At 34.9% G+C, this 23,011-nt stretch overlaps 4 protein-coding genes across 9 annotated transcripts in view; 1 reads left to right on the forward strand and 3 right to left on the reverse strand.

Moving 5' to 3' along the window:
* Positions 1-171: 171 nt before the first annotated feature.
* LOC122536190 (nucleolar protein 14 homolog) lies at positions 172-3,653 on the reverse strand. Its single transcript, XM_043668351.1, has 6 exons — positions 3,565-3,653; positions 1,733-3,406; positions 1,508-1,637; positions 1,254-1,418; positions 655-1,163; positions 172-568 (listed from the first exon to the last, which is right to left on the reverse strand). Exons 2-6 carry the CDS (start codon positions 3,397-3,399, stop codon positions 322-324), a joined length of 2,718 nt encoding a protein of 905 aa, XP_043524286.1. The 5' UTR covers positions 3,400-3,406; positions 3,565-3,653; the 3' UTR covers positions 172-321.
* On the forward strand, positions 3,586-5,744 carry LOC122536195 (probable 39S ribosomal protein L45, mitochondrial). 5 transcript variants are annotated; one of them, XM_043668364.1, is made up of 7 exons: positions 3,586-3,673; positions 4,232-4,317; positions 4,408-4,725; positions 4,813-4,964; positions 5,047-5,095; positions 5,175-5,324; positions 5,398-5,744. In XM_043668364.1, the coding sequence occupies exons 2-7, from the start codon at positions 4,267-4,269 to the stop codon at positions 5,680-5,682; spliced, it is 1,005 nt and encodes a 334-aa protein (XP_043524299.1). In that variant the 5' UTR covers positions 3,586-3,673; positions 4,232-4,266; the 3' UTR covers positions 5,683-5,744. The 5 variants fall into 5 exon arrangements, with proteins under 5 accessions (XP_043524299.1, XP_043524298.1, XP_043524300.1 ...); XM_043668363.1 differs by having other exon boundaries at positions 3,608-3,673; positions 4,146-4,317; XM_043668365.1 differs by lacking the exon at positions 3,586-3,673 and adding an exon at positions 3,915-4,006.
* A 61-nt stretch (positions 5,745-5,805) lies between these two features.
* On the reverse strand, positions 5,806-8,646 carry LOC122536192. The gene is made up of 7 exons (XM_043668352.1): positions 8,225-8,646; positions 7,745-7,839; positions 7,462-7,638; positions 7,098-7,315; positions 6,508-6,725; positions 6,160-6,410; positions 5,806-6,064 (listed from the first exon to the last, which is right to left on the reverse strand). The coding sequence occupies exons 1-7, from the start codon at positions 8,501-8,503 to the stop codon at positions 5,854-5,856; spliced, it is 1,449 nt and encodes a 482-aa protein (XP_043524287.1). The 5' UTR covers positions 8,504-8,646; the 3' UTR covers positions 5,806-5,853.
* A 902-nt stretch (positions 8,647-9,548) lies between these two features.
* Positions 9,549-23,011, reverse strand: part of LOC122536189 (tyrosine-protein kinase transmembrane receptor Ror) — a 71,347-nt gene continuing 57,884 nt past the window's right edge. The window contains exons 4-13 of one of the 2 annotated variants that reach the window (XM_043668350.1): positions 15,873-15,960; positions 14,784-15,003; positions 14,581-14,705; positions 13,967-14,514; positions 13,652-13,891; positions 13,438-13,571; positions 13,146-13,362; positions 12,735-13,076; positions 12,389-12,657; positions 9,549-12,273 (exon numbers count right to left, since the gene is read on the reverse strand). In XM_043668350.1, coding sequence (XP_043524285.1) covers positions 11,581-12,273; positions 12,389-12,657; positions 12,735-13,076; positions 13,146-13,362; positions 13,438-13,571; positions 13,652-13,891; positions 13,967-14,514; positions 14,581-14,705; positions 14,784-15,003; positions 15,873-15,960 — 2,876 coding nt within the window. In that variant the 3' untranslated portion in view covers positions 9,549-11,580. Of the gene's footprint in view, positions 12,274-12,388; positions 12,658-12,734; positions 13,077-13,145; positions 13,363-13,437; positions 13,572-13,651; positions 13,892-13,966; positions 14,515-14,580; positions 14,706-14,783; positions 15,004-15,459; positions 15,825-15,872; positions 15,961-23,011 lie in introns of those variants that run through there. The other variant, XM_043668349.1, reaches the window with a different exon arrangement.

Raw genomic sequence — 23,011 nt, forward strand, 5'->3', positions numbered from 1 at the left:
GATTCATTTGAATAATATTTCGCAAAACCACTGGTCATTTGATTAATCTTAATTTAAACTAACAATATCGTAATTCATAAATATAAATATTAGTATTGATAAATATAAATAGAAATATAACTAATTTAAAAACATGCGGTGCAAATATTTCTAGAAACTATTTATTATACACACATGGTTTATGTACATTTTATTGTCGTACGGTATTCAAAAACATTTAATATAGTGTTGAAATTACAAAAATCTCAAAGAACGCTAATATAGCGATTATGTCAACAAATCTTGCTCAAAATCATTTATACAATATCTCTTTTATTAATATTATTTCTTTCGTTTCAATTTCTTTAATTCACTTTGCTGCATCGCAGCTTCGCCGAAGATCTCTTTCACCTTGCGTTTACGTTCTTCGTCGTTTTTAATCTGTTGTTTTATTTGTAATTTTGCTAAGAAAGTTCTATCTCTTCGTATTTCACGCATGGCACCTTTCATTTCTTTTTTATACTTGTGCAATAGTTTTTCCCTTTCAGCTTTCTCTTTGGACATAGGTTTATGCTTCTTACTATCATATCTGTAAAAAAAAGTACATAAAACTGTATAGTTTTTTTGAATTTTGTAAAACAATGATATTTGAAATTGAATTAATGTTTTACGTACACTGTTTCGATTCGAGGTTCGTACAGTCTTAAAGGTTTTGGTTTCTTTTTCTCAACCACAATGTATTCCAACTTTTTATTCTTCAATTCTTTCAAGTCTTCTCGTAATTGCTTAATATGTTTTATCACAGACAATGGATACTTATTAAAAGAATTTAGCTGGAGTAATTTTAAAATTGGTTCAAATATCGAATATGCAGCTTCTAGTTCCTCTAGGTGATTTTTAAATTCATGCAGTAAATTTACAGCTATCAATAAAGCTCTTATTCTGAAATCATCATCTAATGGTCCATCTACTAGATCGGACGCTTTCATATGAATGCTACTTGGATTAATATCCAAATTAGTCTGATCTTCATCTAGTATCAATAAATTACTCGATTCTCCAGTTGTTTTAAAGGGAGGTATTATTTTTATTCCTTGAATCAAATGCTTAGGCGTGGATATGTAAATTATTCCGCGCAAGAAATTTATCACAGATGGTGCGAATCGTTTACTTAATGTTGTATACTGTACATGAAATATTGTTAATATAGCGTGTTATAATTCCATATAATATATTCGATTATATAAAAATGTAATAATGATAGTGATGGTTACCTCTAATATAAGTGTACATATAAAAAGACCTTTTGAAATATCTACTTTATTTTTAATACGACATCTAAATAATATTTGTGACATAAATATTAAAGAGGGAGTAGTAACAGGGTGTCTGAAATCAGACGTTGGAAATAGCAAAGAAACCAATTTAAAGAAGACAAGCTGAAAAAAAATGTTTGTTAAAAGATTATAATTAATATCATGAAAAATATACTTTATAATATTATAAATATATATAATATTGAACATACTGTATCTAAGTCAGGGTATTTTCTTTTATTTTTCTCAAAATCTTCATGCTTTTCTTTAATTATTTCTTGTGTAACAGAACTAGCATTTTGTGGATTTAAATGTGCAAGATCATATAAGAAAGGAGATAATCTGTAACAAATATTTGTAATATAATATAAAAATAATATTAATAAAAGATAAATATAGGATGAATATAAATATAGGATTAAAAATTTTTATGTTACCTATCAATAATTTGAAAACCTTTAATCACACTTTTGATATCATCTTCCATAGTATGATCATTTATGTGCTGTAATAAAAATAAAAATAGATTCGATAATTTTTCTTTATTTGTATTATTCAGTGACCAATGGTTACATTTAATTATGCGATCTACAATAATTGATTGACAATCAGCATTATAATTTTGCAGAATTTCTTGTAATTCTGCAAAACTTTCTGGTACTTCAAAAGTGTAAGGCAATTCTTTCCTTGCATTTTCCATGATTTTTTTTCTTTTTGAAAGATCATTTTTTATTTTTTGCTCTTTTAAGTTAATTGTCATATTGCTCTTGTTTAACTCATTTTCTTCTTCACTAGAAGATTCTATTTCTTTCAAATCTGATAAATTATCTTCATTAGAACTTTCAGATTCTGAGATTTCTTCATTGGAATTCTCAACTGATTTTTCTTTTCTAATAATACCATTCACTTTAGTAGCATTTACTTGTTTATCTTTAACATCTGCAGTTTCTTCATCATTGTTAAGAATTAAATTATCTTTATCATTGTCATCACTATTATCATTATCATTATCATTATCATCATCATCACCATCATAATCACTAGCATTATCATCATCACCATCACTATTATTATCATTACCCTTATCAACAATGTCACTAGTATCTTCATTGCTTGAACCTTCTTGTGCAATTGAATTTTCTTTATCATCATTTATTAGAATCTCATCATTTATAATTTCTAGTGTGAAACCATCATCAAGGTCATCTGCAGATTTATGTTTAATACCATTGTTTGTATTTATAAGTCCTTTCATTCTTGCAACTCGATCTGCTTCTAAGGCTTCCAATTTCTCCTTTTCCTCTTTTACAATTTCTTCTTCAGATTTTAATTTATCTGATGGTGTACCTTTTGCCTCAAATTTCAACTCGCGTACTGCAATGTCATAATCATCAGTCTTTGCATGTGTTGTTTCTTCAACATTTTTATTGGCTGCTGAGACGATTGGAAGAAGATCTCTCCATTCAGAATCAAGCTTTTCTGTTAAATCTATTGTCTGTTCACGTATCTTTTGTCTCTCAGCTTTGCGTTTTTTTGATTCAGCTATGAGTTCATCTATAAGATCTTTCCTAGATTTTTCAGACTCTGATTTTGACAAAACGCCACCACCAAAATGAGCTTCATTAACAAATTTATTATTTAGTTTACCAGATCCATTTTCATCATCACTATATTCGTCATCACTTTTTGGATCGTCAAATTTTTCAATTTCTTCTAAAGTTTGGCCTCTATGTGTCAGTACTTCTTCATCATTCAAATTATAAATATTCTTTTTCTTATGAGCTTTCATGCGTTCTGCTGTAAATCTGGCTAAAGCTTTATCTTCTTCATTCATGAATGAATTTTTCTCACCTATACGTCTGTCTAAAAACAAGTTACTCTTGTGCTTCAATTTATATTCTTGGAGAAGTGTATCTTTTCGTTTTTTAATTGCTTTTGCACGCGATACACCTGGAAGTCCTTTATCTGCTTTGCTCTTTCTACCCAGCACATTTTGTTTATCCCTATTAATATGCACTTCAAATGGATTCAAAGATTTCTTTTTTTCTTGGCTTCGTTTTTCTTGAGAAATTTCCGATAACAATTTCTTCTTTATTTTAACCATTTTTAACCTAGAAAATTTCAACGACTGTAATTTTTCTGATAACTCATATTATTCTGAAATATATAAACTATAATTTATTGATTTTGTTTGTTGATAACTGTATTTTTAAATATATTCACAAATATTAACTTGTTTTGAAAGATAGGTCATTCGGTGATTACTCACTTTTAGAAATCAGTACTATGTATATGCTATACAGTAAGGCTCTATAGCATAATGGATAAGGCATTAATTTCCTAAACCGGAGATTGTATATACTGCACTAGTATTAGTGGTAATAACAACTTTTCTAAATATACGATGTTACTAAATAATACTGTTATTAGAGATTTTATTGATTAAGTTGCTTTTTGATAGTAAATGTGTTACATTCTGCTATGCACGTGCAACTATATATTTTAGTTTGTTGATATTCGAACTATCTTATGACTTCAGTTTTACAGAATTGTCACGATTTTTCAAATTGTTAAATTTTTGGGAAGTTATTTTTTATTATATAGTAAAGCAGGGTTAAATATTATTTGAGTAATGATATAAAATTCAAAATTTGAATAGCAACAAACAATAAAATTTAGTGGTCGTAACATATCGACCATATTGTTTGAAAGTATGTACATACTTTTCTCCATTATATTATATACCTTCATTGTTTAAACGACATAAATTTATGAAATGGTTATAATTAAACACCTTCTTAATTAAAGAGAATATTTTAATATATATTATTTATATGCATTATTTTGTAGTGTACTTTGTTAATTTGTGTTGGTTAAATAAGATAACCTAATTCGAAGAAAGTGTGGTAAGTGATTTAAATAAATTTTATTTGAAGAATACGAGTGTAATCAATTTTGCGCATTCATAAAAATGATGTCAACGTACAGAAATGTAATATGCATTTATGGGAAGTATATGCAGGTAATGTCAAACCTCAATATAATTTTAATAGTATGAAATATTAATTTTGCAAAAGCTTTTAATTGTAAAACATATCTTATTATCTTTCAGAGTAATTTACCTTTAATGTTAGGTCGTATTAATTATCCAGTTTCTAATGACAATTTTCAACAAGTTAGAAATATAAAAAAACATTGGAACCAAAAATATCGTAAAGCAAGGGCACAGAAAGTCATTAAAGTAAAGTTACCTAAATTTGATGAAAATGAAAGTCCTGCTGATGCATTTAGATCAAAGCTAAAAGAAGCTGGAATTCTACCACAAAGAGATTGGACTGAAAGACCTGTTTTTATTAGTTCTACGCCATCAATATTTGAGCGCTACATTGTTCCAGAAGGTGATGGAAAGTTTTCTCCTCTTACTACTACGGTACATAATACATTTATTATAGCATAATATAATTAATGAAAAGTGAATTATAAAAATATTAAAAATGATTTTGTATTTAATATTTAGGGTATAAAACAAAAGTTTGAAGTTTTAGAAAAAAAGAGCAAATCCTTTATGGCTCTTAGAAAGATCAAAATGTTTGAAGATAACTACACAGCTGAGAAATTTAGAGATCATCTATCAGATATTTATAAAAAGGCACATGAAGCTTTATGTCGGTAAGTAATGTTGATTACAATTTATTTGAAAAATAACTGTTATAACTGTTAATCAAAAGACATAAATTTATTGTGTTCTCAGCAAAGATAAAGATGAAATATTGCAATATGTTACAGAAACTGTTTATCCAGTAAGTCTTAACATATTTAAATTTAATCTTTTTTTTTCTCTTGATTGTAAATTTATTGATAGATATTATTTCGCTTCAGTTACTGATACACAATGTAGAAAATAAAACACTTATTTGGAAATTCGTGGAATCTCTAGAACCACCGCGCATTGTACATGCAAGAGTAACAAATATCGTAACAAAGCATAATGAATATGCACAAGTCACCGTTCGTTTTCATACTAAACAGGTTTAATAACAGATTTTAATATTCTTATATTTATAATCTTTAGATTATTACGTTAACAATTAATTTTTTTTAGCTTTTATGTATATATGATCGATTTGGACGAGTGATATTAGGTAGTGAGACAGTAAAAAAAGATGTTTTGGATTATATAGTATTTGAGAAACATTTAGCTAATGAATACGGTACTTGGCGAATACATGGAAAAATCATACCAGACTGGATGAAACCGGAGGAAGTACCGACATTTACTTACAGTTTGCTAAAGAAACAAGAAGAACTCTCATCCTCTGATAGCGATGTTCAATCGGTTGCTAAAGTAGTACCTCCAGAAACTTTGGATAAGCAGCATACAACATAATTATATTTCATGTATAGATTTCTGTTATTATAATTGATAAATAAAATGTTTTTAAAATACAATATAGATTAATTCAATGAAAATATAAAAGTTATAAACTTTCCAACAATATTTCTAAATTTTTATTAAGTTTTACATTTTTTAATGATGATGTTTACGTTTTCTTTATATCTAATTGATTTCGCAATAAAATATTAAATTTTCAAATAAAAAAATTATGAAAGATATTAATAATCCGCCAATGAATATCATTAGTATTAAGTACACTTGTTCTAATGTAATTGGTTCTATTACATTCGGTGCTTCCTCTTCCACATTTTTTGAGTCTATCCAACGTTGTTTCAATATATTCATAAAACCGAGTTCATGTAATCTTAGTAACCTATGTAGGAAAAGCAATTGAATTATTTTATCTTTCAGTAAAATAAGTAAACTTATACTATGATGTTAATACTAATATGATGTTTAAATATTTACCCGATATCAATAGATCTTTTATGTCTAAAAGTTTTCGATATACCGGAAACTATCCATGCATTCTGTAAAGGAATTCCTACAGGATTCAATCGACAGGTGTAGACTCCTCTAGCTTTTTTTATATCTTCACCTTGATATATTGCATATAATTTATCAGTTGAACATGCTCTTTTATATAAATCCTCGACTGAACTAAAGCTAATACATCGTTTCATATCCATCGCTTTTGCGTAATCGGACCATAATCGTCGCTGAATTCGAATAATAAAATAATTAAATATTTAAATATGATAGTCAAGCTTTTCGTTATAAGATCCTGAGTTAGAAAAATTTTTACTATTTTCGTACCTGAAAAAAAGCATGTGGTAGAGAATCTTCCAAAACTAAAATATTGTATGAAGTGCTATCCAAAAGGGACTTTAAATCGTTAAAAGGAGGTATAACGGTAGTTTGTGTCATATATCTTATTAAAAGGGCACTGAAAGCGGTTCTGATTAGAAAAGAAAATAGGCCCACCCATAATTCTACTAATTTGGAACTTCTGGTCGCTGTAGATGGAAAATAGCCTGTAAAAAAGTTAAAGTCTTCATTCACGTAATTTGTAGCTTTTAGTGAGATGCTTTAATAGTAAACGAAGAAAGTATTTAAGATAGTAAAAAATTGAGAATTTTTTTTTAAAGAAAAGATGTTAAAATTCGAATATATCATTTTCTATTTTCATGCAGGCACAACTGTGAATTGAAAATAATTTGGTTCTTATTTTCGAAAGGGCTGTGCATTAATTTTTTTCTTTTTATAATCTTTTTATAAGTTACTTTGTAATTTAATAACAAACGTTGAAATTTATGATTATGGAAAGATATTTATGATAAAGAATCTTAAGTAGATAAAAATTGAATTTCGTATACCAGAACCTGTACTAATGTATTTTCTCTTACTTTGTCCGCAGATCATGCCAAAGTTATAGAAAAGATGATCGTTCAAGTCAATGTCCAACTTCTTATGCGTGATTTTCGACTCGACCGTGTGGGAAAGATAACTGCATATGGTTAATAAAAAGTACGTCATCAGAACCGCGTGCCAAACTCTTTGGGAGAATAATTTCAGCATCCACATGCGTAAGTGTATTACTTCTCGTCGAATATATAGCCGATATCTGTGTGCAAATTGTGATATTGTATTTGAAAGTCTGTGATAAGTCTATACTTATATTTTCAAAGTTATTAACCCCTGTGTTTTCTGTACATATTATAAAATGTATGATTTTATAATTGAATTCTGAATATTATAAAATATTCTCACTCGGTTTTCCATAAAGGCATTAACATCTGAGTAATTCTAAGCCTCTTAGAATTAGCTGACATCCTCGATATTACATCCGTTTTATTTTCTTGAATATATTTTAATAGACCAGTTTCATATATGCCATCATCCCCTGACGATCCTGCACCGTGCTCGTCTGTCAAAATCGGTTTTAGTCTAAAATGTATTGATTATCTCTAAGATTTATATTCACGTCATTTTAATATCTAAGAGAGAGAAAGAGAGAGAAAGAGAGAGAGAGAGAGAGAGAGTTTAATATTACGTAAAATTTAAATATTCGGATAACATAATCCAGATTTCGCCTATAACCCCGGTGACTTCTGTTCCATTACTTTTGCCAAAGATGAGGTTTGACTCCTAAGAAAATATTATAAAATATGAAAGGATAGTGACAGACTCACGTAGATTTGAAAATCGATGTGAATAATTTGATAGAATCGAACATTGATCGAATACGTTCGAGTTCCGGGGTCATTTAAATAGTTGGAAGCGCAAATATTAATGTAAATAGGGATTTTATTTATCGCTTATGATTTTGTGTAATTTTTGAAAATTTCTTAGAAGAATTCGATCATTCGATTATTATCTCTGAGATGTTCCATTCCACTCAAATATCAACGTAATCGGCAAAGTTTCAAAACTTGTTCAAGTATTCTGAATCTTTACAAGCTCGAAATCGGCTTATAAAGATCAAACACTACGAGACTATCTCTTTAGAATTAGGGGAAACATTAGGTTTTACCTCGAAATAAGTGAATCTGACAATTTTTTTCTTAAAGTTGTATAGTTCCTCCCTTCGACTTTGGCTCAGTAGTTCGTCGTTTACAGCCGCGAAGGCTGGAATATTGAAAATCGGCACGAAATCCTTCAGTTTCTTGTCCCATATTACACCGTTCACTGATTGAACCGGTCTCAGCAGTTGGTGAATCATTACGAGCAATAGTATCGTCTTCATAAAGCAGGAATCTCTTCGACCGTTTTGCTCGGGGAACGACAATGGCAATGCTTGCTTTAGCGACATTTAGCAACCACAATCGTTAAGAGCAGGTTTCATTATATTGATGCTGTCCGATATTTTCCGTTTTAACGCGTTCTGATTATTGTCTAATCGATCGAATCATTTGTTATCCGCACTCTTGTTTTATGGTCGTAAGATCGATCTTAAATCGATGCAATCATTTTGTAAAATCATCTTCGTCGTTCTGCTTTTCGAGCGGGTGGTTTGATTGCTATTTCGAGATATTGAAAGACGCAACTCTACGCATCGTTCATTTATCATTCGCTATCTTAAAAACTTGAGAAGTGTTTTTGTCTTTTGAAAGTTAGTTGTTTACTATTTGATTTAATTGAGTTTGAAGTATAGAAAATTTTCGAATAGATTCCAGATTAAATTTTACGAATTTAGAGTGAATGTGAGATTAGACAAAGTTTCTCACATGTTACGTTAAGCGAAAATTACTTTTTATAATATTTAATATTTCATTTCTCTTTTTCGTCTACGCAAGTTTTTTTCTTTATTGTTCGCAGTTCCGAAGCTTGCAATGAACGTTGCAATAAATGGTCTTTCGAATAATCACACGTTATTATATACATTAAATGTAGCGATTAAAACTAATCGCGTGTCATTTATCAAATTGCCATTTGAACGAAATGGTTCCAGCGAACATCGCTAACGAAATCTTACGCTAAATTACTCTAACATTTGCCTGAGTAAATGCTATCGCGTCTCATGATCTCGCGTTTCTGCATGCCGATAATAAATGTGCACGATGTTCTACTGATATATCATTCTAATATGGAAATGCATCTACAATTTAGGTCAATCGTAAAAATGCATTTAGCCGTGTAAATTGTCTTTCGACTCGTCGTCGAACATGGAAAAGAAACTGGAAAATAGAACTTTGTAGAATTTCATGATGTCACTTGATAAAATGAATTTGCTGATTTTTTATTTAGAGTAAATAATTAAAAAAGATATTTCTTTCCAGTGTTTTTATTCTAAATTTATTTCAAATTAAGTAAAAAAAGATTGAAATTGGGGAGAGAAAGTGAATAAATATGAAACGTACATATTTTAACATTTATTCAGGGAACATGTTGCTGCGGATTGAAAATAGATCAGGATTGAGATGTGACAAGAGGGAAAAATGAAGTAGTATCGCTTTCTTACAAAAAAACATGGATCGCGCGCGTGTGTGTGTGTATGTATATATATATATATATATATATATATATATATATATTTATATATATATAAATTATATATATATATAAAGATCTTACATTTATGATCCTTCGTTAAAACGATTGACATAAATTAACTTAAGTTTAATCGATAACGAGCCTTCGATGCGGACACTAGGATTACCGTGTAATTAATAATAATCAATAATAATACAGAGACCGATTCGGAGGCTTGCTATCATCAAGAGTTCCGTTTTAACACAATGCATTATCCAATTGTTACTCTAATCGTCTCATTTGAATCGATTTTTACGACAGCTGACAGCTTTATACCGGCTGACTGAAACATCACCCTCCGTTGACTCTCCTCCCTTAATAGAAAATTATAAAAAGTATAATACAATTTCGTTTCAACACTCTCACTCTAGGCTTCCGTAACCTACTATTCTCTTGCTTACGATTCTAGCTATATAATTCACGCTATTCGCAACGAGTCAGGCGTTAATTCGTTTTATTATTATTATTATTATTATTATTATTATTCGAGTTTTACTAGAGACTAGTTTCGAACCGTTTATGAATACAGTTTATAACGCCTGCTTCATATAGTCGTAGGTTCTACGCTCTATACACGAATAATATGATCCTGTATAATTTACACGTTAATAGTGTCGACAATCGGTAATTGCTGAGCCTTTTGTAAGTCCTCGCTATCAGTGTGATACATATTTCCCTCGAATAACATTTATAATTTGCGAGTTTAATTTTTTGTAAGAAAAAGTGTTAAATTCTGGCAGTAGTTAAGAGCACATGATCTTGCACAGTTTTTTCTTTTCTTTTTCCTTTTTCTACGTGAAACGAGCGAACGATTCAAAGTACAAAATTTTATAAAACGGTATGAAAGAGTATAAAAGACTATTTTGCTCGATACAACAAAGATACACGTTTCGATTGAGCAAAGTAAGTAACTGCCGTTCACGTTTGGATATGATTAGAATTGCTTTTCGTTTCGAAACGAATCACCACCGATAGTTGACGAATTTTCACAGATAAAAGTTGCTTCTTTAAGAATCTATTAAACGCACAACGAGATCGTGCTTTTCGCGTAATCGACTTACTGCTACAACGTACAGCCAATAATTGATTATTGTGCCATTTCTGGAGATCGGTTTTCGAAATCGGTATTAGACGGCGAGCACCATCTGGCAGACACACGATATTACATTTATATTACAATCAGTCGAGAAGTTCACGGCTTCGCGTGTATGTAAAAATACAAATAAAACTAATGGTATATAAAAAGTCTCGTAGAAGTTATTTAACTTGCAAAACTTTGTCGCGTGAATATGACTCTAACATCGTGATTATAATATAACGAAATATTAGATTCTCATACAAGTGTGTATAAATCGCTATTGATGAATGTGCTCGAGTACGTGTTAACGCGGTTTTTAATACTCTCGAGGTATTATAAAACTCAATAAGTATTTGCGAAACAGTACAAAGGAAACGCGACAATTATACAAACATTAAACGTACGGTACAGCCTATATCTTAAACTGCATATATTCATATTTATACGTATGTATATTCCGTTATATTGTATGTATGTATAAAACACTCGTTAAGGTTGTACACCGTGTTTATTATTATTTTTTTTTGTTTTTTTTTTTGACGTGTTTATCGATAGTACAAAATATGTATATTCCGATCGAAGAAATAAATAAATACGGAAACGTGGCAGTGATTAGGTATTGGAGAGAGATCTGCTACCTATCCTGTGCAATGAATTATCCGATCTTTGGAAGATCGGATCGTATTTACGAAACGAACGGTATAAATAGTATATACCTTGTGTAACGATTACCACGAGTACATACAAAAATTGTCCAAGCGAACAATCTTCGTTCGTGTTCACTTCGATACCCTGGTCTCGGTCGTGACCTTACTGGGGTCTGGTAACCTGACAACTAATTGCGCTCCATTCTGCATTGGTCTGGTTCCATTAGGCGTGTTTATTTTGTTCATCGGCTGTGGCGCCGGGGGCAATACTTTCTTCGCTCCGCTTAGTTTTGGCGAGCAGCACTGTTTGTCATCGAAGTCGTTCAAATTAATGTTTGTCGTTTGACTCGGATAAATGGGGGCCTTTATGGGCGTGCCGTGTTCGTTGAAGCCGCAGTTTGGCCTCTGCTCGATGGAGTTCGTGTTTTGAAAGCTCGGCGGTAGCATTTTGATCCCGTTGTTGTGGTCGTTCAGGTTACAGAACGGCGGTTGTTCCGTGTTCCCTTTGAAGTTCATGTCCTTCGGATCGCATTTGTATATAGGCGCTGATAGCTGCGTGGAATTGGTTTTATTCGTGCTTTTGTGACTGCTCCCGGAATAACTGGTGATAGATTCGTTACAGAAATCGCTCAGGTATGTTTGGTTTATGTACCAGTTGTGAAGGCGATGGTGAATCTCCGGGAATTGTGGTCTGCGGTTGGCCACCTCGTGCCAGCACTCTATCATTAGGCTGTAGATCATCGTCGGACAGTCCTCCGGGCAAGGTAACAATTGCCGTGATCGAATCATATCTATCACTTCTTGATTATTGTACCCGTAATACGGCTGTAAATTAAAAGCGCAACATTTAAGTATTTCATACAGTATATGAATATAGGTCGCATAATTTTTTTAGTTCTTTTATAGTCTCATTATCTACCGTTACCACTTGTTTCATTACCTGTAAGCCATAACTGTAAATTTCCCATAACACGACTCCGAAACTCCATACATCGGATTCTGTCGTAAATTTACCGTAGAGGATTGACTCTGGTGGCATCCATCGAACGGGCAATAAACTTTTGGATTGAACTCTATAGTAATCGCTGCTATATATGTCGCGGGACAAGCCGAAGTCGGAGATCTTTACTGTTAAATTGTCTCCAACTAGACAGTTTCTCGCGGCTAGGTCTCGGTGAACGTAGTGGTGACTGGCTAAATATTCCATACCTAATACGATATTTTGATTTAGTGAAATTTAGTGGAGATATAGTATGGTAAAACTACAAATTCGAAATTGATCTAACCAGATGCGATTTGTAAAGCGATGTGTAAAAACTCTGGTTGCTCTAAGATCTTTCCGTTTCCATTGTTCAATGGAACGTCTGATCTTGGTGAATGACAAATGAGAAACTCGTGTAAATCCCCTTGTGTCATGTATTCAAATAACATACACATTGGTTCTCCTTTCAATATTACGCCCAGTAGGCAAATAATATTTGGATGCCTCAGGTCTGTCATCAGATCAACTTCCCGTTTAAAATCGCTCTGTGTTTTTGGACTTGCATTCTCTTTCAATGTTTTCACGGCCACATAAATTGGTGGCTCGCATTTATTGCCTGTTTGTAGTTCTCCTTTGTATACCTTTCCTATAAAAAGTTCAAAAAAATTAGAGTTTGCTGTGTAAAATGTTTACAATCATCCTGTTTTATACGTACCAAAAGCCCCTTCTCCAAGTTCTTGTAAAAGTACAACATTATTGGTAGTAAACTGTGGCACTCTATTATTAGACGTTCGACTACTGCCACTACTTAATGTTCCTGTTCCTGGAGTCGTGTTACCAGGACCAGCTAAAAGAGAGCTCATTTCCATAGGTTGCGTTGTGCTTCGTCTTCCATCGTATATATTTTTGTCACATTGTATACCGGTTAACATCTATTAAATAAAAAGCAAAGCATTAATTTCGGTATACTTTATTTGAGGTGTAATTTCCAAATTAAGTACACTCACTTTATTCGATGGCAAATGATTCATCTGCCTTCTAGACTTTCTGCTTCTGTAGCAGCAGCAATAACAGACCAATATGACAACAAATCCCCCTGTTAGTACAAAACCAACGACTGCATAGATCCATAAGTTTTCAACTGCGAAGGAACAAGTCGTGATGTAGTCATTACTTTCTTTTATCGCATTTTTAGTTGCTTAGTTACCAAGCACAACTTACCACATTTAGGTATATTACAAAATTCTTTTTGCGGCTTACTATCGACATAAACGTAACACCACGGTTGTAATTCTTTATCGCCTGGGTTGCGGCAATACGAGTGCTTTCCAGCTAATTCGGGATAATCGGAGATTTGAAGATTGAATTCACCATGTGACCACTGCATACACGGTCTTCCGCTAATACTTGTCTTCACGATACCACGATAAGACTTTCCGCTTCCCCAGTAACAATAATCATCTATAAAAACCGAAATCAATATGCAATAATATATTTTCATCATTTAAGAAGCAGTTGAGGAAATTTAATACGTACTTTCCTGTACGTTGTTTCCTGAGGAAATTCCAAGACTTAAACAATCACGAGCCTCGGGGGTATCTTCCATCGGTAAATCAGAACAATCAACTAAAGGCACTTGATGTCCAATCAGTGGATGTCTTTTAGCAATTGCATACTCTTTCTTACATAAATCGTTTTCTAGCATTTCACATTCTTGTCGGCAAATCCTCCTTAATTTACGATTGATTTCGAGTCTGTTAGACGACTGTATTTCTCCATAGCTTTGGTTTATTATCTTTTTATTGGAAGCTTTTCCATCTTTGTACGGATTGAATTCTGAGCCAGGACCTAACGTTGGACTACGTTTTCTGGGAATACCATGGGATCCTGCAATGTCATCTGCATCATCCCCATCACCCCTATCTCTTGACAAATCACCCTGGTTTGAATTCAAAAAGTGAAATAAACTAGCGCTAGCTTCGGAATTCTTAAGTTTAAGAATACTGGCAGGATCGCGACATATTGGGAATGCGGAATAACATAGCGATGGTTTTGCATATCCCTCGCAATTTGACGAGACCTCGCTGAAACATAAACAAAAATTCATTCATTTTACATCAACGTCATTTACACGTCTGCAATTCACTTACTTTGAGTATTTGATAACACCAAAAGCTTTCATCAGTTTATCGTCGAGTAGCTCTTGGGTCATTGGATATGGAATATAAACGGATTGATTTCCTAAAAATTGTGCACATGTTTTTCCTACATATACCTAGAAGAATGAGTCAAAGCATTAACATATAATTCATAATTTCATAATTCGTCGAGGATTTTATGATTGTTTACGTACCTCACATTTTCCATCATGATTGTCTTTTCTCCCAGAAGGTAACTGTATATTGATGTTTCTAAGGCCGCTGATTGTATGAACGTCGATGGTGCTAGATTGTGAACTAGTTGGTTGTGGACTTGGTGATAATATACTAAATGGATTTGTTGATGCCAGATGAGAGATGTGTGGCGTTGACATTCCAGTTCCTGAGAGATCTAGTCCATCTCCAGGTCCAATGCTGTTAACAGCAAAAAGCAGTTTTATTTGAATATATTCACTCGGTGATATAAAAATTTACAGAATAAAAATGATAGGTTAGGAGTACAAAAAGTTTTGCTCCATTATTTCAGAGAATGATATATTTCTACCACAATCCAGGCATATACAAATTCATTTTTCACGCGAAATAAAAATATCAATTTGTCACTTCGTTACGTGAACATTTTATGTCATGATTTTTAAGAAAATAAACGATTGTTTTCTTCAAAACATAACCTTAAACAAACACAACTATCAACGGATAAAACGTCCTAATTCACGAAATAAAACAACTTAAAATGAAAATAAAATCACACAAATTCATATTCTCGATTTTTTATTTGATACATATCAGTTACATTCTTTTATTTTTCATTATTGTACAAAATTCACGGCAGTTTCTATAACCTCACTCGAGACAACAAACAATGATCACCTTGTTTCTGTAACATTTCTAACATTTTTGACACTATTTATGGCACGTACAAAAATACAAGTATTTTGTAACAATACTAGGTACACGAGTAGCTTCATATTTATAAATTATCTTTAAAAATTTTAACAGAAAAATCCTGTGTCATTTGACACCACACCCGGCGTCCATTTGTAAACTGATGTTAACAGCTTTTCGGGTGGTGAAATAAACAATCATCGCTTTCTTTTTAAATGTATTGCGTGCTTTTGTAAAATAGCTTCCTCGTTTTATGGATAAAACATCGATATCGTTAGCTTTTACATATAAATTTAAAGACAGTAAAAAGATTGAACCGTTGTGTCATTTACTGATCTTCAAGATTGATACAATAGATACTGGTTCGAATATTATACTTGTGTAAATTTAATATTTACCCTCCGATAAAGTCGCCACCACTGATGTCCGGGGAAAATCTATCGTCACTCGATGTTTGACTAATGGCGTGGTCGGAATGGGCAGGAACTGTAAAATAAATTATTCAAATTAAAAACCAAATACTTTAATTCATATTTCGCAAAAGTTCATAGGTATCTCAGTTTCTGTCAATAGTCTATGCGTTCGTTCAACATTTCACTCATTTTATATCCTGTATCTTCTTCCTTTAACTAGACATTTTTTTTTAAACAATGTTTGAGCCGGTCAATTATTCTCTTTCTCGTTACTTCTACTTTTACTTCAACTCCAAAATCTGATCTCCGCGCAAACACTTCTGTTCATTACATTCTACCTTTTTCCTATCGCGTCTTCAAACACAATCATCCTTTCTAGTCTCTCCCCCTCCTCCTGAGTTCACATATCGTTTACACTCCATTTTCCTCGTCGACGTCAATCTTGGCCAGCTCTTGTTCAAGATGACGCGCGGTTATGGGGGTTGTGGTAGCATCGACGACGCGACGGTCACGATAAAAACGTGATATCAGCGCGGACCAACTGAAATCTTTCTGGTCGAACGTTCAAGTTTCTGGTGTTCCTCTGTCGAAGAGAGGATGGACTGCTGCTCTCTTTGTACGCCTGGCACGTCGCGTGGTCCTTTTGAAAATCTCCGGGTTCGCGCGAGCCTGCATTTGCAGCTACGGGTTTATTCACCCTCCTCCGCCGGTGCTCGTGCCTTTGTGCCGCTATAATTCTAAAAGAGTTGGGACACGATGAAAGGGGTGTACGCTACGCTCGCTGAAAATCTCCTGCCGTCGAATTTTTCGATCTTTCTCTGTTTCATTCTTTCCTGTTTCCCTTTCTCTTTCTTTTTCCCTCTTCCCTTTTGCGTTTTTCTCTTCACCCTGTGCGCCGCGCACGGCGATTTTGTTTGCTTTATTTCTCCTGGAGGTCTCTCTCTCTCTTTGTTTACCTCTCTTATTAAAGAAAGGAGGGGAAATAACAACGGCGAGTAGTCAGCATCGTTCTTGCATTTCGGGTTTGCAAGTTTCTTTCATAAGGAAGAATGTTTGAGAATGGAATTTTTATTGTCGCGAGGATGTTACTTAACTACGACGGCAAATTAAAAATTAACGATATCGCCGAAAAGAGTTTCGAGACTTTACCAAAGATCCGTTCGAAAATTCTGCCTGTTACCGCAGATAAGAAGGTACTTCCTAACTTCTTTCCCCTCTCCTCTCCGTTCTTCTTCACAATCACGATCAGATCGTACTACTCCTCCTTTCTGTTTATCGTGGAATCGATAACTTTCTTAAACGAGTGGCATCCAAGCAACGCTCCCGAAGAACTTCCCAAAACGCTTCACGACAAGCTGGTGAGAGAGAGAGAGAGAGAGAGAGCTCTTCCTTTTCCCCGTTCGAGGGTAGATTCAGATTTCCGATATTATTTACCTTGCGCCATCGCAGAGAAGCGTCTTGCGAACAAACACAGAGAGTGGGTATTCCACCCTGAGGACCGATTTAGGTATAATAAACCGTCGACGATTACCAGGCGAAATTACTTTTCCTAGTTGGGAAGATTCTCCGTCCTGTTCCACCGCGAAATTTCGCCGGTTGAAAAGTTCGAAAGAGACGTTCCGTTGAGTTTCAGTAATTGTGCAACGCAGCTATGAGCTTTATTTCAACGAGAATGGAGACGTTTGCAAATCTCTTTATATATCCCTTCAGAAAGAGACAAACGTTAAATAGCAAGTCTCTCTGCTAAATGCGGTTTCTTAAACCCGTTAAATACGGCTGTTTTTTAATAAATCTTTTCATGTTTTCTTGCAAGTAATGATAACAAGGTGCTTTGTAAATTCGTAATGAGACTTGTTCAGTATTCTTCTATAGAATATAACGAGAGAGTATAATTGATGTTATTTGAGAAGAAAAGGGTCGTTCGACGTTCATTGAATTTTCATAAAATAGATATTGAAGCGTTGCATCGCATTTAACGACACGTTTCAAAATAAAAATCATGTAATTCCGATGCCGCGATTAACGTTGACAGCATTAAAGCTTCCGAACAGGTTCATTACCATTATTCATAAGATCCCCTGTTTAATATTTAAATATTCTGTTTCGTTATTTAACAAGAATTTCATACGACTTTGCCTCAGAATGTTGCTATGAAAATATAATCCGATTATATTTCAACGTAACAATGGAACACCAAGCAAACAAGAAGAAAACGTGTTCAAATATTTCGCGATTTATTATTTGTGGAAATAAAATATTTCGAACGTAGAACGTAGAATGCGAGTTGCACTCGAAACGGGTCAGAAGCACGTGAAATACACGCAAAATAAATGAAACGGAAATAAACCGAATGGGAAACGAGTTTATTAAAATATTCCGCGATTCATTGTCTAACAGGAAGCTGCACGCCGCGCATCGACGAAAATTCTTTATTACCCCGACAAATAAAACGTAGAAACCACAGAGAAAATACAGAGAAGTAACTTCGTTTCGAACGTGGTTACAACGAATAAAAAGAAAAAAAGAAAAGAGTATAACAGGCAATATATTTGTCGTTAAATCCGACGTGGACGTATCCAAATTGTCCAACGAATACTACGCGTAATTCCACTCCCAGCGAACGAGTAACGCGCGTAATTCAACTTTAAACGCGACAGATAAAATACACGAAACGAATGGGAAATAGATTTATGAAAATGTTCTCGACGAGTTCTCTCTCTGTTTAAGGAGAGAAGCACGCCGCGTTGGCTTGATTCCACTCGTAATTGCGGCCACCTTTTCATCGTGAAAATATTTATGCACCGACGGTGAACGTAATAAAGCCGAACTGAACGCTGGAAACCGGGGGGATGCGCGCAGAAAGGATAAAAAGACCGGGAGGGGGTGGAAAAAAAAAAAAAAAATCGAATTCGTTGCGAGCTGCAACGCTTGTGCGGAGCCGGGGATTTTTTATGTCGTTTCGGCAAGTAACAAACTGTAGCTGGCCGGATCGATTCTGTTTTAATTTCAATTATCTTTCATTACACGGGCCGCATTGTATGATTTCCGGCCGCGAATTTGATACGCGAGACGCGACTCCAACCTTCCGGTCGCGCTCTCTATTCGATTTATCGCCGCGTTGACAATGCGCGCCCATCTCTCTGTGTTACCCATTCTCTCTCTCTCTCTCTCTCTCTTTTCTCTTTTATTATTTTTCCAGTACCTCTCTTGGAATCGAAAATTGAAAAGGTTATCGCGCGTGAAGGGAGGAAATGAACCAAATCGCGTTATAATTCGACTTTGGATCTGGACGTTTGTTGGCGTTTTCGGAAACAGAGTAACGGTTGTTTTGTGAATTTAACGACTACATGAAATTTCCACGAGAGATAGTTCAAATAGAAGAAAACAGAAAATCTTTACGATATTACAACGCGCAAGCAGAGAAACTTTTATTTATACATTTTACGAAGAATGATTCGAGTCTTCAAAAAGTACACTGTTTTCATATCTATAAAATATCTAACGAAAACATTCGAATGGTCATTTCGTTTATTTTGATAGTTCTGGTATTGAAACGAGCACCCGTCTCGTTAAATTGCTCCGATCTGAATGTACCTTTAGCTAAGAGGCTAATCAGGACGAATCGGCTGATGTTTTAATCATTCTTTTGGTACTTGAGTTTCCCCAAACTTCCAGATCCCCAGAATAATCTCTCGGCATTCTAAAAACTTCTACTTCGAACGTCCTTGAAGTTTTCTGAAAGATTCAGTTCTGAAAGTTCCCGAGGATCATCTCTTCTCGACATCTGTTTCGCACTGTTTTCGTTTTAAAAGAGCCTCCTTCCCTCCTCCGAAACAGCAAGTTGAAAGGGGAGGGAAAGTCGAACGAAACGAAAGAGAATCTCCGTCGAATCTCCATTGAATCGATAAAGATTTTGCGAAGGGAGAAAGAGAGAGAGAGAACGTGGCGTCGTTGGAAATGGCCGTCTCCTCCAAGCGGCGAAATTATTTCGGAAATAAGCGGCGAGGTAGAGTGATGAAGGCGTAGAGGCGAAGTTGTAGGAAGAGGCAAGAGCTCCAGATCCGAGCGGCGGGGGGAGGGGGAGGGGAGGAGGGGGGAGAGGCGATTATTAATGACGGCGAGTTGTCTTATCTTTTGCACTTCCTGTTCGAGATACATGATACGTGGGTCGGACACGTAACCGCTGCTGCATCTCCCGTGCTCGTGGTGCATTCGACTTATAGGCCGGCACGATCGCGTGCTGCGACTCGTTTCCACCGATAAGAGCGAGCTCTTCTCCTCTTCTTTTTAGATTAAGCTACGTCGGAATGCATTTATCTGTATCGCATCGCGATACCTATCGGCGATATCGTCGGGGCATTTGCATCGGAATATTTGCTCTTGCATATTTACATATTCTTTCACGGATAAGCTCGTATTCGAATATAAATTTCGGGCAGAGAAAGAGAGAGAGAGAGAGAGAGATGCTTTCTTGCTTCGTAATGGGACTCGATCGGGTCCCGGAAAATTGACATTTACTTTAATGGGCCGTCGAACGTAGTTGAGCAATCGATTTCTCAATTATCTTCTCGTTTTATAAATAGAGAATTCTCCGAGCTTTATACGGAACGTAATCTGTTTAACAGGTTAATACAATTTTTAACGATTGCAAAGCGCAAAATTCCCGATCAATGAGACGTTAAATTAAAAAAAAAAAAAAAAAAATAGAAAAACTTTTTAATACTATAAATATAAAACTTTTAAAATATTATAAATATTTTTAAATACTATTTTTATATTATAAACGTAAAACTCTAAATATAAAACTTTTAATATATATTATAAAACTTTATAATACGCTGGACTTTTATTTATCAGAAACTATTCGCTGCTTCACGTCTGTAAAACGTCCAATAAATATTATAAATTGAGAAAAATAGAGAAACTTTATAATACTCTAAATATAAAACTTTTAATATATTTTTAAATACTATTTTTATATTATAAACATACAACTCTGAATATAAAACTTTTAATATATATTATAAAACTTTATAATACGCTGGACTTTTATTTACCAGAAACTATTCGCTGCTTCACGTTTGTAAAACATCCAATAAATATTATAAATTGAGAAAAATAGAGAAACTTTATAATACTCTAAATATAAAATATAAAACTTTTAATATATTTTTAAATACTATTTTTATATTATAAACATACAACTCTAAATATAAACTTTTAATATATATTATAAAACTTTATAACACGCTGGACTTTTATTTACCAGAAACTATTCGCTGCTTCACGTCTGTAAAACATCTAATAAATATTATAAATTGGTCGTTCTTTTTTTGACTAATTTGGTATTTCTAGCGTTGAAGTCGTCGTTTCTGAATTACCCGAGCCACTCGAAAGAAAGATCTCGCAGCGCGTGAAATTTCTTCGTACGAACGCGCACCGCGCGGAGAGCCTCGAGATCGTTCCCCTGGAAAATGGCTAAACGAACGTTCTCGCTGATAAGAGTAATAAGTTGGCGCGGGTCTCGATAGAATCTGGCCACCTCGCAAATTCTCACCGACGCGGCGGGTGTCGTACGTTTTACGACGGTACAAATTACGGTTTTTCGTGGAAGGGGGGATGTTGGTGTTGCCGACGACACGATATCGTGGATTCTCGGGGAAAAGAAAAAAAAAAAAAAAAACAGAGGGGGCGGAAAAATATTCAGCCGGCCGTGATGATGAAAATAAGCCATTAAGTCACCCTGGACACCGGGTGTAATATCAAGGGAACGAACGTAATCTCTCGTCTAATGTCGGGCAATGAAACGTAATAGCATAATGTATCACCGCGTATCGCGCGAGTATTCGCCGCCAGTGTACACCCGTCCCAGGGAAATTATATGCAAAGTGCCCGGGGTTTCGGTGTAGTTCGCAGACCTTTCTGTATTCTAATTACTTTTTCTCGAGAGGCTCGCGCTCTCAGCGTCGGCTAGCTCAGGGATAGTTCGCCTCTCGAATTAATTATTCGGCGGGACGGTGACGTTTCTGACGGAATCTGTTCTCTCCGGGTACACGTGTTTTCTTCGCCAGGACAGCCTCTTTCCAGAAGAATTTCAATTAACGCCCGACGATTGAGATACAATAAAACTCGCGCGGACCGTCAAAGGAAATGAAACCGGCAACGGCATATGAGAGAATTTTATCTTACGAATGCTTCCTCGCTCGTTTAATCCTTTCCAAACGTTGAAATTCCATCTGTAGTCGTAAACTCATTCGTCTTGCCTTGGTTCGTGTACTCTCTCCCCCTCCCAGAAAGTTCTTCGATTATTCTCAATTAAAAAGAAAATAAGAAGATGCTCCTTTCACGTGAACCAGCAAAGATTCCACCAAGCAACCGCCATCGGTTCTCGAAAAGGCTCTGAAAGATCCGGCCGATCCGCGGAGCAACCTCTCTATCGTGGTCCACGGGGCGCATCGATTATTTGCCAGGGGAGCGTCGTTTCGTGGGACTTTGAAAGCGAAAAGCCCGAGAGTAAGTCGATTTTGGTGGTCGTGTAACTGGCACCGGGGATGTGTTCACCATCGAGATGGGCGCAAGAAACGCGGCTGGAGGCCACGTTTGTCTTTGATAATCAACGACCGCCTCATCCATCTTGGTCAAAGGGTCAACACTTTTCCGTGCGCGACACCCGCGACCAGTCACTCCGGCGAATGTATTATTCATGAGGCCGGCGTGGTAAGTGTTGTCCGAAATTCAATTCAGTAGCCCACGAAGGAAGGCGGCCCCGGTGTACGTGATTTGCCTTCTGCTCGACTCGGTCGACTTCGTCCTTGTTTCCTCCCCTCCTTCTTTTACGCTCTGTCGTCTCTGCCTTTTCTTTTCACCTTTCTCTTCTTCTTCTTCTTCTTCTTCTTCTTCTTCTTCGTTTTCTTTCTTTTTTTTCTTTCTTTCTTCAACTTCCTTCGACGTTGCTCGACTAATCGACCAGCAATATCGGGGGATGAAATTGTTATCGAGCACAGTGCCGGCGGAATTGGAGCCGAGGCCCCACGTTTTGTTTCCACTTTTTCCTCGTCCGCCTCTTCCCCATTCCCCTTTCCGTTCGGTTTTCTCCTTGGCTCTCCGTTTTAATTGGAACTCTC

The sequence above is a fragment of the Frieseomelitta varia genome, unplaced genomic scaffold (genome assembly GCF_011392965.1).
Source record: "Frieseomelitta varia isolate USP_RPSP 00005682 unplaced genomic scaffold, Fvar_1.2 scaffold_808, whole genome shotgun sequence".
NCBI classification, from domain to species: Eukaryota; Metazoa; Arthropoda; class Insecta; order Hymenoptera; family Apidae; genus Frieseomelitta; species Frieseomelitta varia.

Excerpts from the sequence above, each read along its gene's own strand:
- LOC122536195 (XM_043668364.1), top strand. The coding sequence starts at position 4,267 with ATGATGTCAACGTACAGAAATGTAATATGCATTTATGGGAAGTATATG. Across the intron at positions 4,726-4,812 it reads TTTCTCCTCTTACTACTACG|GGTATAAAACAAAAGTTTGA; the intron begins GTACATAATACA and ends TTTAATATTTAG. Across the intron at positions 5,096-5,174 it reads TTACAGAAACTGTTTATCCA|TTACTGATACACAATGTAGA; the intron begins GTAAGTCTTAAC and ends ATTTCGCTTCAG.
- LOC122536190 (XM_043668351.1), bottom strand. The coding sequence starts at position 3,399 with ATGGTTAAAATAAAGAAGAAATTGTTATCGGAAATTTCTCAAGAAAAA. Across the intron at positions 1,638-1,732 it reads GGTTTTCAAATTATTGATAG|ATTATCTCCTTTCTTATATG; the intron begins GTAACATAAAAA and ends TATTTGTTACAG. Across the intron at positions 1,164-1,253 it reads TATGTACACTTATATTAGAG|TATACAACATTAAGTAAACG; the intron begins GTAACCATCACT and ends TTTCATGTACAG.
- LOC122536192 (XM_043668352.1), bottom strand. The coding sequence starts at position 8,503 with ATGTCGCTAAAGCAAGCATTGCCATTGTCGTTCCCCGAGCAAAACGGT. Across the intron at positions 7,840-8,224 it reads TCAGATTCACTTATTTCGAG|GAGTCAAACCTCATCTTTGG; the intron begins GTAAAACCTAAT and ends ATATTTTCTTAG. Across the intron at positions 7,316-7,461 it reads ATGCCTTTATGGAAAACCGA|ATATCGGCTATATATTCGAC; the intron begins GTGAGAATATTT and ends ATTTGCACACAG.